The sequence below is a fragment of the Marmota flaviventris genome, chromosome 17 (assembly GCF_047511675.1).
Source record: "Marmota flaviventris isolate mMarFla1 chromosome 17, mMarFla1.hap1, whole genome shotgun sequence".
Classification (NCBI taxonomy): domain Eukaryota; kingdom Metazoa; phylum Chordata; class Mammalia; order Rodentia; family Sciuridae; genus Marmota; species Marmota flaviventris.
This window is the reverse complement of record NC_092514.1, coordinates 29117210-29130279: the sequence shown is the minus strand read 5'-3', so window position 1 is coordinate 29130279 and position 13070 is coordinate 29117210. Positions and strand designations below refer to the sequence as shown.

At 36.5% G+C, this 13070-nt stretch overlaps 1 protein-coding gene across 3 annotated transcripts in view; it reads right to left on the bottom strand.

The window, feature by feature from the left end:
* Nucleotides 1–13070, bottom strand: part of Ankfy1 (ankyrin repeat and FYVE domain containing 1) — a 92033-nt gene that overhangs the window by 42330 nt on the left and 36633 nt on the right. For 2 of the 3 annotated variants that reach the window (XM_027922615.2, XM_027922616.2), the window contains exon 4: nucleotides 4398–4533. In XM_027922615.2, coding sequence (XP_027778416.1) covers nucleotides 4398–4533 — 136 coding nt within the window. The other variant, XM_071603311.1, reaches the window with a different exon arrangement.

Genomic DNA, 13070 nt, shown 5'->3' with positions numbered 1-13070 from the left:
AATGTACAAAGTTAAACAATGTAGGCTGAGGATATAGCTCTGTTGGTAGAGTGCTTCCCTTGCATGCACAAGGTCCTGGGTTCAATCCCTAGCGTCACCAAAAAAAAAAAAAAAAAAAAAATTTAATGTAATTATAAATAAATTATAGACAGGCTCCCATATTTCCAAAGTACTAGAATTTCATTACAATATTATTTTGCTCAGTTCTGGTCAGAATCAAAATAAACTGCATATAAACTTGTTAATGAGCAAAAATACCTGAAATGCCTTAAAAGTAATCACATAAAACTCGCTGGTCAGATACACAGATAATTTTAAAATCAGACACAATAATATGAGACACATCTGTAGTTCCAAACATCAAAGCTCCATTATGTGGACATTATGACTTAAAAATTATTTCAAATGATGCTCTATGCCTCAATAAAATAAAGTCTCCTTAAAAGACCTCCCAAAAGATGAATCTGTATGATATATGAATAATAACTCAATAAAACTACATTTTAAAAGCCCTCCCAAAATATCTATAATATATAGATACAATTAAAGAGTCAGGCCGTAGAACACCAGGGTTGAGAAAAAGAGGCCACAAAGGATGTCCCCCATAAAACCAGGTAACAAGACACCTTTGGAATCACTAATAAGAGAACATCAACTTCATCGGGAAAGAGAGAGAGCTATATAGAGGAAAACAAGCCTCTGATGGAGCACATCCTAACCTAGAAGGCATGGTACTGGAAAGTCCAGGGTTACCTCTACCCATAATTCCTGAGCAAGTCTCCCTAAGAACTAGGCCTATGAGGAAAAGAAGTCATGGCATGGTCCTTCATCTCCCTTGTCTACACATCACCCTACAAATCAGATTTACCTCCAAGAGCTAACTCAGAGGCTTGTATAGTACAGTGGCAGGAGTATTCCCTGAAATTACACCACTGCTTCTCCTAGCCCATATCCTCCACCTAAACTCTTTTCTCATCAGAAAAGCCGAATGTAGTGGAGAGAGCAAAATGAACTATAAGGAAAAAAAGAGCTGGGTTGAGAGCCACTGGGGAAAAAAAAAAATTTCCCTTATACTGGGGATTAAACCCAGGGGTACTCTACCACTGAACTACATTCCCAGCCCTCTTATTTTTTGAGACAGGAACTCGCTAAGTAGCCCAGGCTGGCCTCAAACTTGCAGTCCTCCTATCTCAGCTTCCTAAGTAGCTGCCTCCAGGCTTAGCAAGATTCTCTGAATTTTAGGGCCAAATTACTTGAGTTCTTGTTTACTTCTCTGTAAAATAAGGATGATATTCTACTTCAGAGGTTTGCGGAATCTTATGTTTTTCAAGATGAAAGAATACTAGATCTACTCAGTACAGTTTGAGGTGCACAGCAGGTATACTCATACTATAAATAACTGGCTAACAGATAATTTACAATCTCAATAGGTGAGCTTTAGATTACAGAAGTAGAGAAAGAAGCTGGGGGCAATGGCTCACACCTATAATCCCAGCTACTCAGTAGGCTGAGGGAAGAGAATCACAAGTTCAAGGGCAGCCTGAGACTTAGTGAGACTGTGCCTTAAAATTAAAAAACAAAAAAACCCCATGTGACCATGGGAATAGAGATGGGGAAAAGAAAGGAAAAAGGTTGTGAGAAGAACCTGGGAAGAATGAAGAACCAACTTTCACACCTCTCTAATAAAACCTTAGGTCCAGAGCAACAATATAGTCTTAGAATCATTTCTGCATCTAGCTATATATGCAGGCACCTACTTTACAAACTAAGACCTAGGCTTCAGTGCTATCTTCAACTAACATTATTGACCTGGTGTAAATAAGCACCTCTCCCAAGGTGTTTTTTTGTTTTGTTTTAAATCCAATTCAAATCACTATCTAAAAAGGTTACTATGATAGTAAGAATTCCATATGGTACTGTTCCATTCAATAGCATCATATTTCTAAATCTCAATTTTTGTACCACTGGCTTCCCCAAACTAATACCATACCACAGCAAAGTCATTCTGACCTCAGCTATAAAATCAAGGCATTCAAGCAGAAAATTTCCCTTTACAGACAGATGAAAACTTTTTCTACTTTTACAATGACAGATGTTCAGGAGATTGCCATCCTAACACCAGGAAGCCTACCACAGAATAATCTCAGGGAGGTTAAGATTCACACCCGCAGAACACTTTACAAAGCATTTGTACAAATGCAGACAATCTGAAAATTCCATTTTCTTCCTTTTTACTGTCAAATGACAGGACTCAAACATGTTTCATGAAGACAAGACTTTTATTAAAACAGGCAGATTCCTCATTTTTACTAATTCTAGGATCCCCAGAATGCTATTTGTCATTGGGGTAGCCTATAAATAGTTAACTGACATTATTTACACAACCAAAGAACATGTGACCTCACTTTATCTCTCTTCTCTTTTAAAAGTAGCAGCATAGGCTTTCTTCTGAAGGAAAAATGCTTTCAATTTTATAAACAAAAATCATATAGATACATAAAAACAATCAACCTAGTTTTTAAAGTACAAATCAAGCACCACACAAACTCATGTCTTTTTTTAAATCAGTCTTGTATGTATGTGAGAAACAAAAGAACTGTTGAAAGTAAAACAACAAAAGGTGAACAGTGTTGGAAATAGAGAGGACTGTTTTTTCTTTGTATGAGTCTGTATTTTCCAAATACCATACACTGAACATGTAGTGTGCTTTTACGTGAAGAAAAACTGTACTATTAACTTTTTTCATACACATTCTTATTTTTAATAAAAGCATTTTCTTGCTAATTAAAAAAAAATTATTTTTCATCAAATTGATGATAGTATTGTAAAACCACCAAGATCCCTACATTACAAATGAGCAACACCTGCTTCATATTGAACTGCACACATTTGTCTGAACCCTTTCACTTACTTATCTCAAACGTGTTATTTCTCCCGCTGACAGTAGTGGGCACTCTGTGACCCTTTAAAGAGCCAATACATGAATCCACTCCTGATCTCTTCCATCCCAGCTCTTAAAGAAAGCCATGACAGAACAATTTAATACCCACATCCAACATTACAAATCTGAGCATCTGGTAATGTTGCTAGTTATGAAACCTAATCAGTCAATAAACAACAAACATTTTAATTAAAGAATCTATTACACAGTTTACAATTCTCTAAACCACCCCAAGGGCATTTTTATTAAAGCAATTTAATTTGTAAGCAAGTCTGACATGGTCAATGAGAGAAAGCTCAGGAAATCCGAAAAAATAATAATAATATAAATCACACTCAATCTAATTAAAATAAGTCTCACTTTACTCTCAGATGGTTCAAAAACAAACAAAAGTTAATTGCAAGGCTTTAACAATAAAATTAGCTTTGCTATTAAGCCAATACTACTTTGCTTATAACCTAATCCTATTGATCTTGGACCTGTTTTTGTTGTTGTTTTATTGGATTCAGATATTAAAATACATTCAAGCCAATATCAATCAGAAGAGTTAGAAGTAAGCTGTTTACTGATTTGCAAGAAGCATAGGGGGGCAATCCCAGGGGGAACATCAGCTCCATAGTGAAAACAGAGCAAGCAGCTCTAAGCAGCAAAGTCTCTCTTGGTTCTCTTATGTGAGAGCAACACAGCAACAGGTGGAGCATCTCTTGATGGCTGAACCCAGTCCATCACCACCCAGGAGAAAAGCCATTTCTTCATGTACCCAAGAGAATATAAAAGATCACTGAGTGTTATAAAAACATATTCCATATAAAAAGATATTGCAAGGGCCACATCTCCAACTGATGCTCAAGGGCATTCTCCTGACATCATTTAGGGAGCATTTATTTTTTGTTGTTCTAAAAATGCCAACTTGGGAGAGCAAGAGATAAGATATAAGAATATAGCCTGCTATCTCCTTGGGACCTAAAAGGCAAATAACTTAAATTTAGAAACACTGGCTATAAAACTTACTGAACCACACTCTTTTGTATTAATTTAGGCATTGGTATGCTTCCAAAAGTAAAAAGTATATGGTCAAGTAAAAGTATATTCATCTCACTAGATGTATCAGAAGGTAGAATAAAATGTCAAAGAAAATAGAATGGGATGGAAAGTTGAGAATTTGAATACTGTACAATAATATTTCATACTCAAAGTATCTGTTTACATAATTATGTAATCTCAGCTAACAGACCACAGAAAAAAAAAAGAATACCTAAAAGTTTTGGCAAAAAGTAAGCTTGCAAAATAATACAAAACAAGGGAGATACCAGATTCTCTCCCCACCAACACCATTAAAAGAACACCTTGCAAAAGTTATTTACATTAGCAGGAGAAGCTGTTTTCCCAGAGCTTGGAATAATTAAAGCTCAGTCATCACCATCTGAGGTGCTTGAATATATCTGCTGTGACTTGCCTCTCCCTAAGGAGCTGTAGCTGAAACCGATTTGCTAGTTTCATCAATTCAGTCAGGAACACATCATCCTCTCTGAACTCCAGCTCATCTGTGTAGATCCAGCGAAGCATTGTCATTGTCACCTCAGGATTAGCATCTGGTTAAAGAAAGAAAGTAGAAAAACTGAAAAAGCACTGAATGACACACTTAGGCCTTCTTGAGGAACACCTTTAATTTAATATTTAAAAAAAAAAATTATGGGACACCCAACTCAAAGCAATACTGAGTCATTAAAAATGGCAACAAAGCACGAGGCATGGTGGTGCACACTGTAATCCCAGAGGCTTGGGAGGCTGAGACAGGAGGATCACAATTTCAAAGCCAGCCTCAGTAATGGTGAAGCGCTAACCAACTCCGTGAGAGCCTGTCTCTAAATGAAATACAAAATAGAGTTGGGGATGCAGCTTAGTAGTCCAGTGTCCCTGAGTTCAATCCCTGGTACCCACTCCCCCCAAAAAATAAATAAATAAATGGCAACAAAGCAGTCTGGGCAACATCCGACTCCAGGAAAATGAAAGTTTTACATAGGATTATGATTAGGTAAATGAAACCACAAAAATAACAGATCAAATCACCTAGGGACAATATCTGAAACATAAGGCAAAAGTTACCATTCTAATAAAATGATTTTACAAATAAAAATGGAAAGACAGGCACTCAATGAAAAAATGAAAAATGGATATCAACAGGTAATCAGAAAGATAAACAAAAATTCCTAATAAACATTATAAATAACCACATGCAAATTTAAAGTATCTTTTCTCAAGACCAGCAGATTTAAGAAATAAACAAACTTTCCCACAGCAATTATACACACATTATTATCCTAATAACACAACTGGGCAAATATGGCAAAATATAATACTAAGAAACTCAGCATGGTGTTGCTTTTAATTACAAAAAAACTGGAACAAAAATCTTAAAAGTACAACAAGAGAGAACTGATTAAATAAAGAATAAAATATATGCAGTGGAAAAAATCTGCAGCAATTAAAAATCTATATCTACAATATGAAAAGTTATTTACTTTAGCAGGTAAAATAGGCTAAAATATATTATAAAACAATATTTCATTTTTGTTGCACGTATTCATGGTTCATATATATATGTACCCATGTGTTTATGTGTTATATAACTACACATACTATATACACATGCAGTTTTGTCTATCTAAAGATAGAAGGATATGGGCTGGGGTTGTGGCTCAGTGGCAGAGCACTTGCCTAGCATGTGTGAGGCACTGGGTTTGATTCTATTCTCAACACCACATATCAATAAATCAATGTCACTGACAACTAAAAAAAAAGATAGAAGAATACATATTAAAATATTAATCCAGGCATAATTAATAACTAATTTTATCTTTACTCTTGAACATTACTTGTAAAATTTTTTTAAAGTTAAAATAAAAACTATACACCAATTTGGAAGAACTGCTTGAGACAAATTGTGGCATAAAATATCTAAACTATTATTTCAACTAAAAGCAACTTTTGATTAGTCAAAATAAGTCTAATGATGAGAATGATGTTTAAAGGACCACTTGAAGCTGGGTGTGCTATAGTACACCTGTAATCCCATCGACTCTTAAGGATGAGGCAGGAGGATTGAAAGTTCAGCAACTTAGGCCCTAAGCAACTTAGTAAGACCTTGTCTCAAAATAAAAATTTAAAATTTAAAAGGGCTAGAGATTTGACTTAGCACCCCTGAGTTCAATCCCTAGTACCAAGGGAAAAAAAAAAAAAAAAAAAAGGACCATTTGAAATCATGGTCTTTATCAGTGGTTCTCAAAGTGTAGTCCTGGGCTGCCAGAATCAGCATCATAGAGGAGGAACTTGTTATAAAGTCCAAATCTCAGGCCTACACCAGACCTCAAAATCTGAAGATGGGACAAGCATTTGTGACTAAGTCCTCTATGTTATCCTGACCTTCACGAAAGTTTAACAAATGTGCCAGTAAAATAGAGCACCTCTGTCATCCCAGTTCCTTGGAAATTTCAACAGAAGGACTGCAAGTAGAGCCCAGCTTGAGCAGTTTGACAAGACCCTGTCTCAAACGTAGAAAAAAAAAAAGGGTTGCGGGTATAACTCAGTGGTACAGCCTAACATGCTCAAGGCCCTGGGTTCAATCCCCAGTACTGAAGGGGAGGAAAAAAAAAACTAAAGAAAGAAAAACTCTTAATTATTTATAAGAAGTATAATAAGAGCCAATAACATTTTATTAATAATTAGGCAATAGTTCATTAGCTCTGATTACATATAGTGGTGAGGAAAGATCTAAAGAGAGTAATGTCGAATGGAAATTGAAGACCTCTGATTTATGTGAATCAGGTAAAATTTACCATCACCTGAAATGATCAGGCATTACAAGAAAAAAAAAAAAATGAATAGTGGGGAGAAAAAGTGAAATACCAGTCATTATGTTAAAGTTTGATTCTTTTTTCTCTTCTTTGGTAATATAGTAACAGCATTTTTAAAATGTTTGAAGGGGAAACATTTTAAAATTAAACAGAAAGTTAGATTCATTTTAAAAATTTACTTAAGAACAGGTACTTCAACTAAGCTTTAGAGATTTCTTTGTGATTTTTTTTTTTTTTGTGGTGCTGGGGATTGAACCCAGGGCCTTGCACTACATCTCCACTCCTTTTATTTTATGTTGAGACAGGGTCTTGTTAACTTGCTCAGGCAGGCCTTGAATTTATAATCCTCCTGCCTCAGTCTCCTGACAAGCTAGAATTACAGTTGTACACCACCACACTGTAAACTAGATTTAATATTTATATCATCTTAATAAAAAAGGAAAAAAAAAGGTGGATCATGCAACTGTCCAGAGTTGCTCCAAATGTGAAAACACAAACTATTCCTCTCATATAGCCTTATTTTGGAAAGACAGCTTATTCTTATCTGATAACAGAATTATCACTACCACTGCCTGTGGGAGGCCATCCTCAAACGTGATTTGAGTTACCTCCCTGGCTGGGTGAGAGGCGCTTGGACACAGCGGTGTTAAAGCCATCCCACAACTCTGTCCCAGATACGAGGGCTTGTCCGTGCAGAGGAGTGCCTGGCCACTGACCTGAAGACCCAATCGCTGGCCCTGACCTTGGGATGCTGCCCCCCTTAACCTTCACTGGATGAGATTTTCCCTTGAATTTTTTGTTCCCCAATAAAAGCTCACTCCCTGGCTCACTCTCGCTCTCTCTCGCTCGCTCCCTCGCTCCCTCCCTCCCTCTCCTCTCTCTCTCTCTCTCTCTCTCTCCCTCCCTCTCCCTCTCCCTCCTCTCTCTCTCTCTCTCTCTCTCTCTCTCTCTCTCCCTCTCTCTCGCCTCTTCTGTAAACCTCGCCACCGCATTAGGTGGCTGGAGGCGGGTGCTAGGAGAAGCCTTCTAGGAGCTGGGGTTTAAAGGTAAACGAGAGTCTGTCTCTTTAATTAAAACTCACTAGCAATTTCTTATGCATCAAACCTTCTTTTATGAAGCTCACGCTGGTCGGGTGGCAGAACTTCCCCCCAACATCTTTCTTGTAGTAATCTCTCTTTAATTGTATGAAAATTTGGTTGATTTATTTTAATTGCCAAAACCAGTAAGATTTATTTGTACGACAAACCAAACTTAAATAATAATTAAAAATATCTTTTTTAAACCACCTTAAACAGCAATTTCCTGGGATGCTTTAATATTTCAAGCAAAATGAGGTTCAAGTTATTTCTAAGCTTTCTCATTTTGGTCTCTTCCTTTAATCTCCAAAATATATGGAGAATAAATTCATTCTGAGATTCATGCTAAGCAGCCAATAGTATAAAGATGGGCCACAAGGCGGGTGTGTACTTCCAACTGTACTCTTTTAGGCAAACTGAACAGTCTATCGGTTTCCAGCCTACTTACAGGAACAGCTAGTTTAGGAAATAGCCATAAAAGTTAGATGACACTATATACCAGGAGTTCTCTTCTTCTTTTTTCCTTTTTGTACTGGGGAACCAAACCCAGGGTCACTCTACCACTGAACTACACCTCCAGCCCCTTTTGTTTATTTTGAGATAGGATCTTGCCCAGGCTGGCCTTGAACTTGCAATCCTCCTGCCTCAGCCTCCCAGGTAGACTAGGAGTTCTCTTTAAAGACATCAGACTTAAGAGAAACTAGTTTGCCACCATGCCATGCATGGAATATCTACTGCTAGAGGCAATCACTCCCTCAATAGACCCCAGCACACAAACCTGAAAATTCTGTGACTTGAAAGAAGAAAAGTAACAGCCAAACTTCTGTTTCACTGTAGTCCAGAATGATGTAGACATACTTTGGAGAACTTGAGATTTTCTATGAGGCCAAAGGTTTTGTTTTTGTTTTGAATTTGATTTTACATGAATATTTTATAAGACATTTTAAAATGAAGGGAATAAGCTTATCGGTATGCAATTAGCCATTAAATATAGAGTCCTGAATTAATTAATTCTGTTTTTTAAGTCCTCTAATCCATCAAAAGCTGAGAAACATGTTTTGAATCTTCTTCAAATGAATTTGGTTTATTCTTTTTTTTTTAATAGTTGGACACAATACCTTTATTTCACTTATTTATTTTTATGTGGTGCTAAGGATCGAACCCAGGGCCTCGTTGGGTGCAAGGCGAGCGCTCTACCGCTGAGCCACAACCCCAGTCCCCTATTCTTTTTTTTTTTTAAACCTCCAGTTTAATTAAATTCTGAGTTTCTAACTATTTTCCTTCTCTACATAAAAATTTTTGATTAATAAAATTAAAAATTCTTGGCAGACTGTACCTTTAATCAATAAACACATTTTGGTCCAATGAAAGATATACCCTTATATATAACCTCTTGGAATAAAATTAAACACTAAATCATACTTGTAAATAATCCCAAGGTCAAAAAGAAATACTAACAAGGACAAGAATTTCAGTTCTGTTATGATAGGGTAACAACCTATCCCATTATAACTGATTATGGCTAAAAACTACAGAAAAATAAGTACCCGAGGATTTGGAAAAGTAAAGAAAAGCAAGGTAATTATGAAGAAAAGCAAAATTTAAGAGCAACCACACTGGATGAGTTTCCCAATTCTTTTTTTACTCTTTTGGCTCTGCCCTGAAGATGGACTCCAGTAAAGGAGCAGAACTACCACAGTTACCATAGGAATGGCTAAAATGCCAATAAAAAACGGTCTTTCTGGCCAACTGAGCCCAGGAAAAGGAGCCCCTCAAAACTAAATAACAAGGAAAATTCCAAAGTAAAGATAGCCAGGAAAGGAGATCTTCTAATTTTGTGTATGAACTTGCACTGGTTTGGGGCTCATCTCTGAGCTACTCATGCATGAACAATCCAATCCCATCTGGCTTTAAAAATTAAAGGAAGCTGGGCTTGGTGGTGTGTGCCTGTAATCCCAACTATTCAGGACGCAGAGGCAAGGGAGGATCACAAGTTTGAGGTTAGCCTCAGCAGTTTAGCAAGGCTCTAAGCAACTTAGTAAGACTGTGTCAAAATAAAAAGGGTTGGGGACGCAGCTCAATGGTAAAGAATCCCTGGATACATTCCTAGCATTAAAAAAAAAAGAAAGAAAGAAAAAAAAAAAAGATATCTATATAGCTACCCATAGATGATCACACAGCTCTTTCTGTCTGAATCTAGAGATTCAACATTTTTCAGAAGTTTATACAGGACCCAGAGTCCACAAAGCATAACAGAACATATCATGAGATCCAAGATAAGATAAAATCCAAAATTATGACATAGGAATAACCAGGAAAATGTGTCCATTTCTTACATTAAATACAATCAACAAAGCTGGGCACAGTGGTTCACACCTATAAAACCAAGGACTCAGAGGCTGAGGCAGGAGATGGCAAGTTCAAGGTCAGACTGGGCAATTTAGCCAGACCCTATGGCAAAATAAAAAACTAAATAAATTAAAAGGACTAGGGATATAGCTCAATAGTGTCCAAGGGAGGGAGAAAGCCAAATCAACAGATGCCAGACCTGAAATGACTCAGTTGTTGAATTTATCTCAGACTTAAGAGCACCCAAATATAACTATGCTTCAAGAGTTGAAGAAAAGCAAAGTTAAAATGAAAGGATAGGCATTTTTCAGCAAAGAGATGATTAAAAAAAAAGAACAAGCACAACTTATAGAACTGAAAAATACAATATTTTTAATAAAAATTCACCCAATAAGCTCAAAAGAAGAATGAAAATGACAACAGAAAAAGTCAATTAATTTGCAGATTAACAGAATTAACCAATCTGATGAGAAAAAAAAATTAAGGAGACCTGTGAGACAAAAGGTTTAGTATATGTGTAATTACAGTCTCAGAAGGAGAGACAAAGATTAGAGAAAAGAATATTTGAAAAAATGATAGTCAAGAACTTTCCTAATTTAGTGAAAACTATAACAATAGAATCAAGATCAGTGAACTCCAGAAAGAAAATAATATTCAGACATATCATATTCAAATAGATGAAAAGTAACCATAAATAAGAAATCTTAATCATCTCATACCCATTAGGATGGCCATTATCAAAAACACAAAAAGTAGCAAGCATTGATAAGGATATGGAGAAATTAGAACCCTGGGTACTACTGGTAGGGATGTAAAATAGTCCAGTCACTACGGAAAACAATATGGCAGTTCCTCAAAAAATTAAAAATTTTTAAATTATTTATTTATTTGTGGTGCTAGGGATTGAACTTAGGGCCTTGTGCATGCGAGGCAAGCACTCTACCAACTGAGCTTGAGCTATATCCCAAGATAATTTTTTTAAATACTCCAGATACACCGGTTGGAGTGTATCTCAAGGGCGTGTATAGGTCCTTGGGTTCAATCCCCAGTACCAAAGAAAAAAAAAAGTAAATAAATTAAAATATAATACTATTTAAATTACCCAAAAGAAGGCATGAACAGAACACAGGAGAAAAAAGAGGGGATGAACAGTTTAAACAAAAAAATGAAACAGTAGCCTTAATTAGTTAAAACAACAACAACAAAACAAAACACATTAACTATTATTAATGAACCTAAGCCAGGTGTGGTGGTACACTCCTGTGATCCCAGCTACTTGGAAGGCTGAGCAGGAGGATCATAAGTTCAAGGCTACTCTGAGCAACTGGGCAAGATCCTATCTCATTATAAAATTTTTTTTAGAAAAGGGCTGGGGGTGTACCTCAGTGGCACAGTGCTTACCTACCATGTGTGAAACATAGGAATTCAATCCCCAGCAACAACATGTGAAAACATATGAAAGGATATCTACATAGCTACCCATAGATGATCACACAGATCATTCTGTCTGAATCTAGAGATTCAACACACACACACACACACACACACAAAACGTCTATTCCTAAAGTACAACAGATGTTATGAGAACCTTTAAGGAATTGATAGAATTAGGCAAAAAAGAAATTCACAAAAATACTGAACAATCAGCCAACTTGATGTAACTGACATTTTTTATAGCATACTACATCCAACCACTGCAGAATACATTCTCTTTTCAAGTGCTTACAGCAGATTCATCAAGACAGATCATAGGCTGAGCCATAAAACAAGTTCCCAACAAATTTTAAGGTGTCAAAATCATATAAAGTGTATTTTATTTCTGTAATAGAATCAAATTAGAAATTAGTAAGAATTAATTATCTAGAAATAACTCAGATATAAGGAAAATAAGCAACATGCTTCTAAACAGTTCATGCGCCAAAGAAGAAATCACAAGCAAAATTAGAAAATAATGTGAACCAGGCACAGTGGCACACGGCTGTAATCCTAGCAGCATGGGAGGCTGAGACAGGAGGATCTCTGATTCAAAGCCGGCCTCAGCAATGGTGAGGTGCTAAGCAACTCCGTGAAACCCTCCCTCAAAATAAAATACAAAATAAGGCTTGGAATGTGGCTCAGTGGTTGAATGCCCCCGAGTTCAACCCCTGGTACCAAAAAGAAAAAGAAAAGAACCTGAACTAAATGATAAATTCATAGGATTCACCTACAAAAATGTTTATAGGGACTTAAGAGCTTTGAATGCTTATATCAGAAGATCTAGAATAAGTTATATAAGGTTCCACTTTAAGAAACTAAGAAGGAAGCCAGGCGTGGGCCCATGCCTATAATCCCAGCTAGGAGAGGCTGAGGAGGATCTCAAATTCAAGGCCATCCTCACCAATTTAGCAAGACCCTAAGCAATTTAACACTGTCTTAAAACAAACAAAACCATAAAGTGTGTGTGTGGGGGGGGAGGCTACAAATGGCACCTAAGAAGTCACATAGAAATGACCATATGCTTTATGCTTCCATTTATATGAGTCCATAAAATGCAAACATCTATAACAACTGAAAGCAGATCAGTGGTTACATGGGGATGAAAATGGAAAAAGAGAGATTACAAAGAGACACAAAAAATTTTTTTGGAGAGAAGGAAATGTTTGTTTGTTTATTATTTTGCAGTAATGGGGATTGTTCTAGGCAAGTACACTAAACTACATTCCAAACCTTATTTACTTATTATTTTGGTACAGGGGATTGAACCCAGGGGCACTTTACCCTAGTCCTTTTTATTTTGAGACAGCATCTTGTTAAGTTGCTGAGGGTCTTGTTAAATTACCCAGGCTGGCTTCAAACTTAAAATACTTCTGC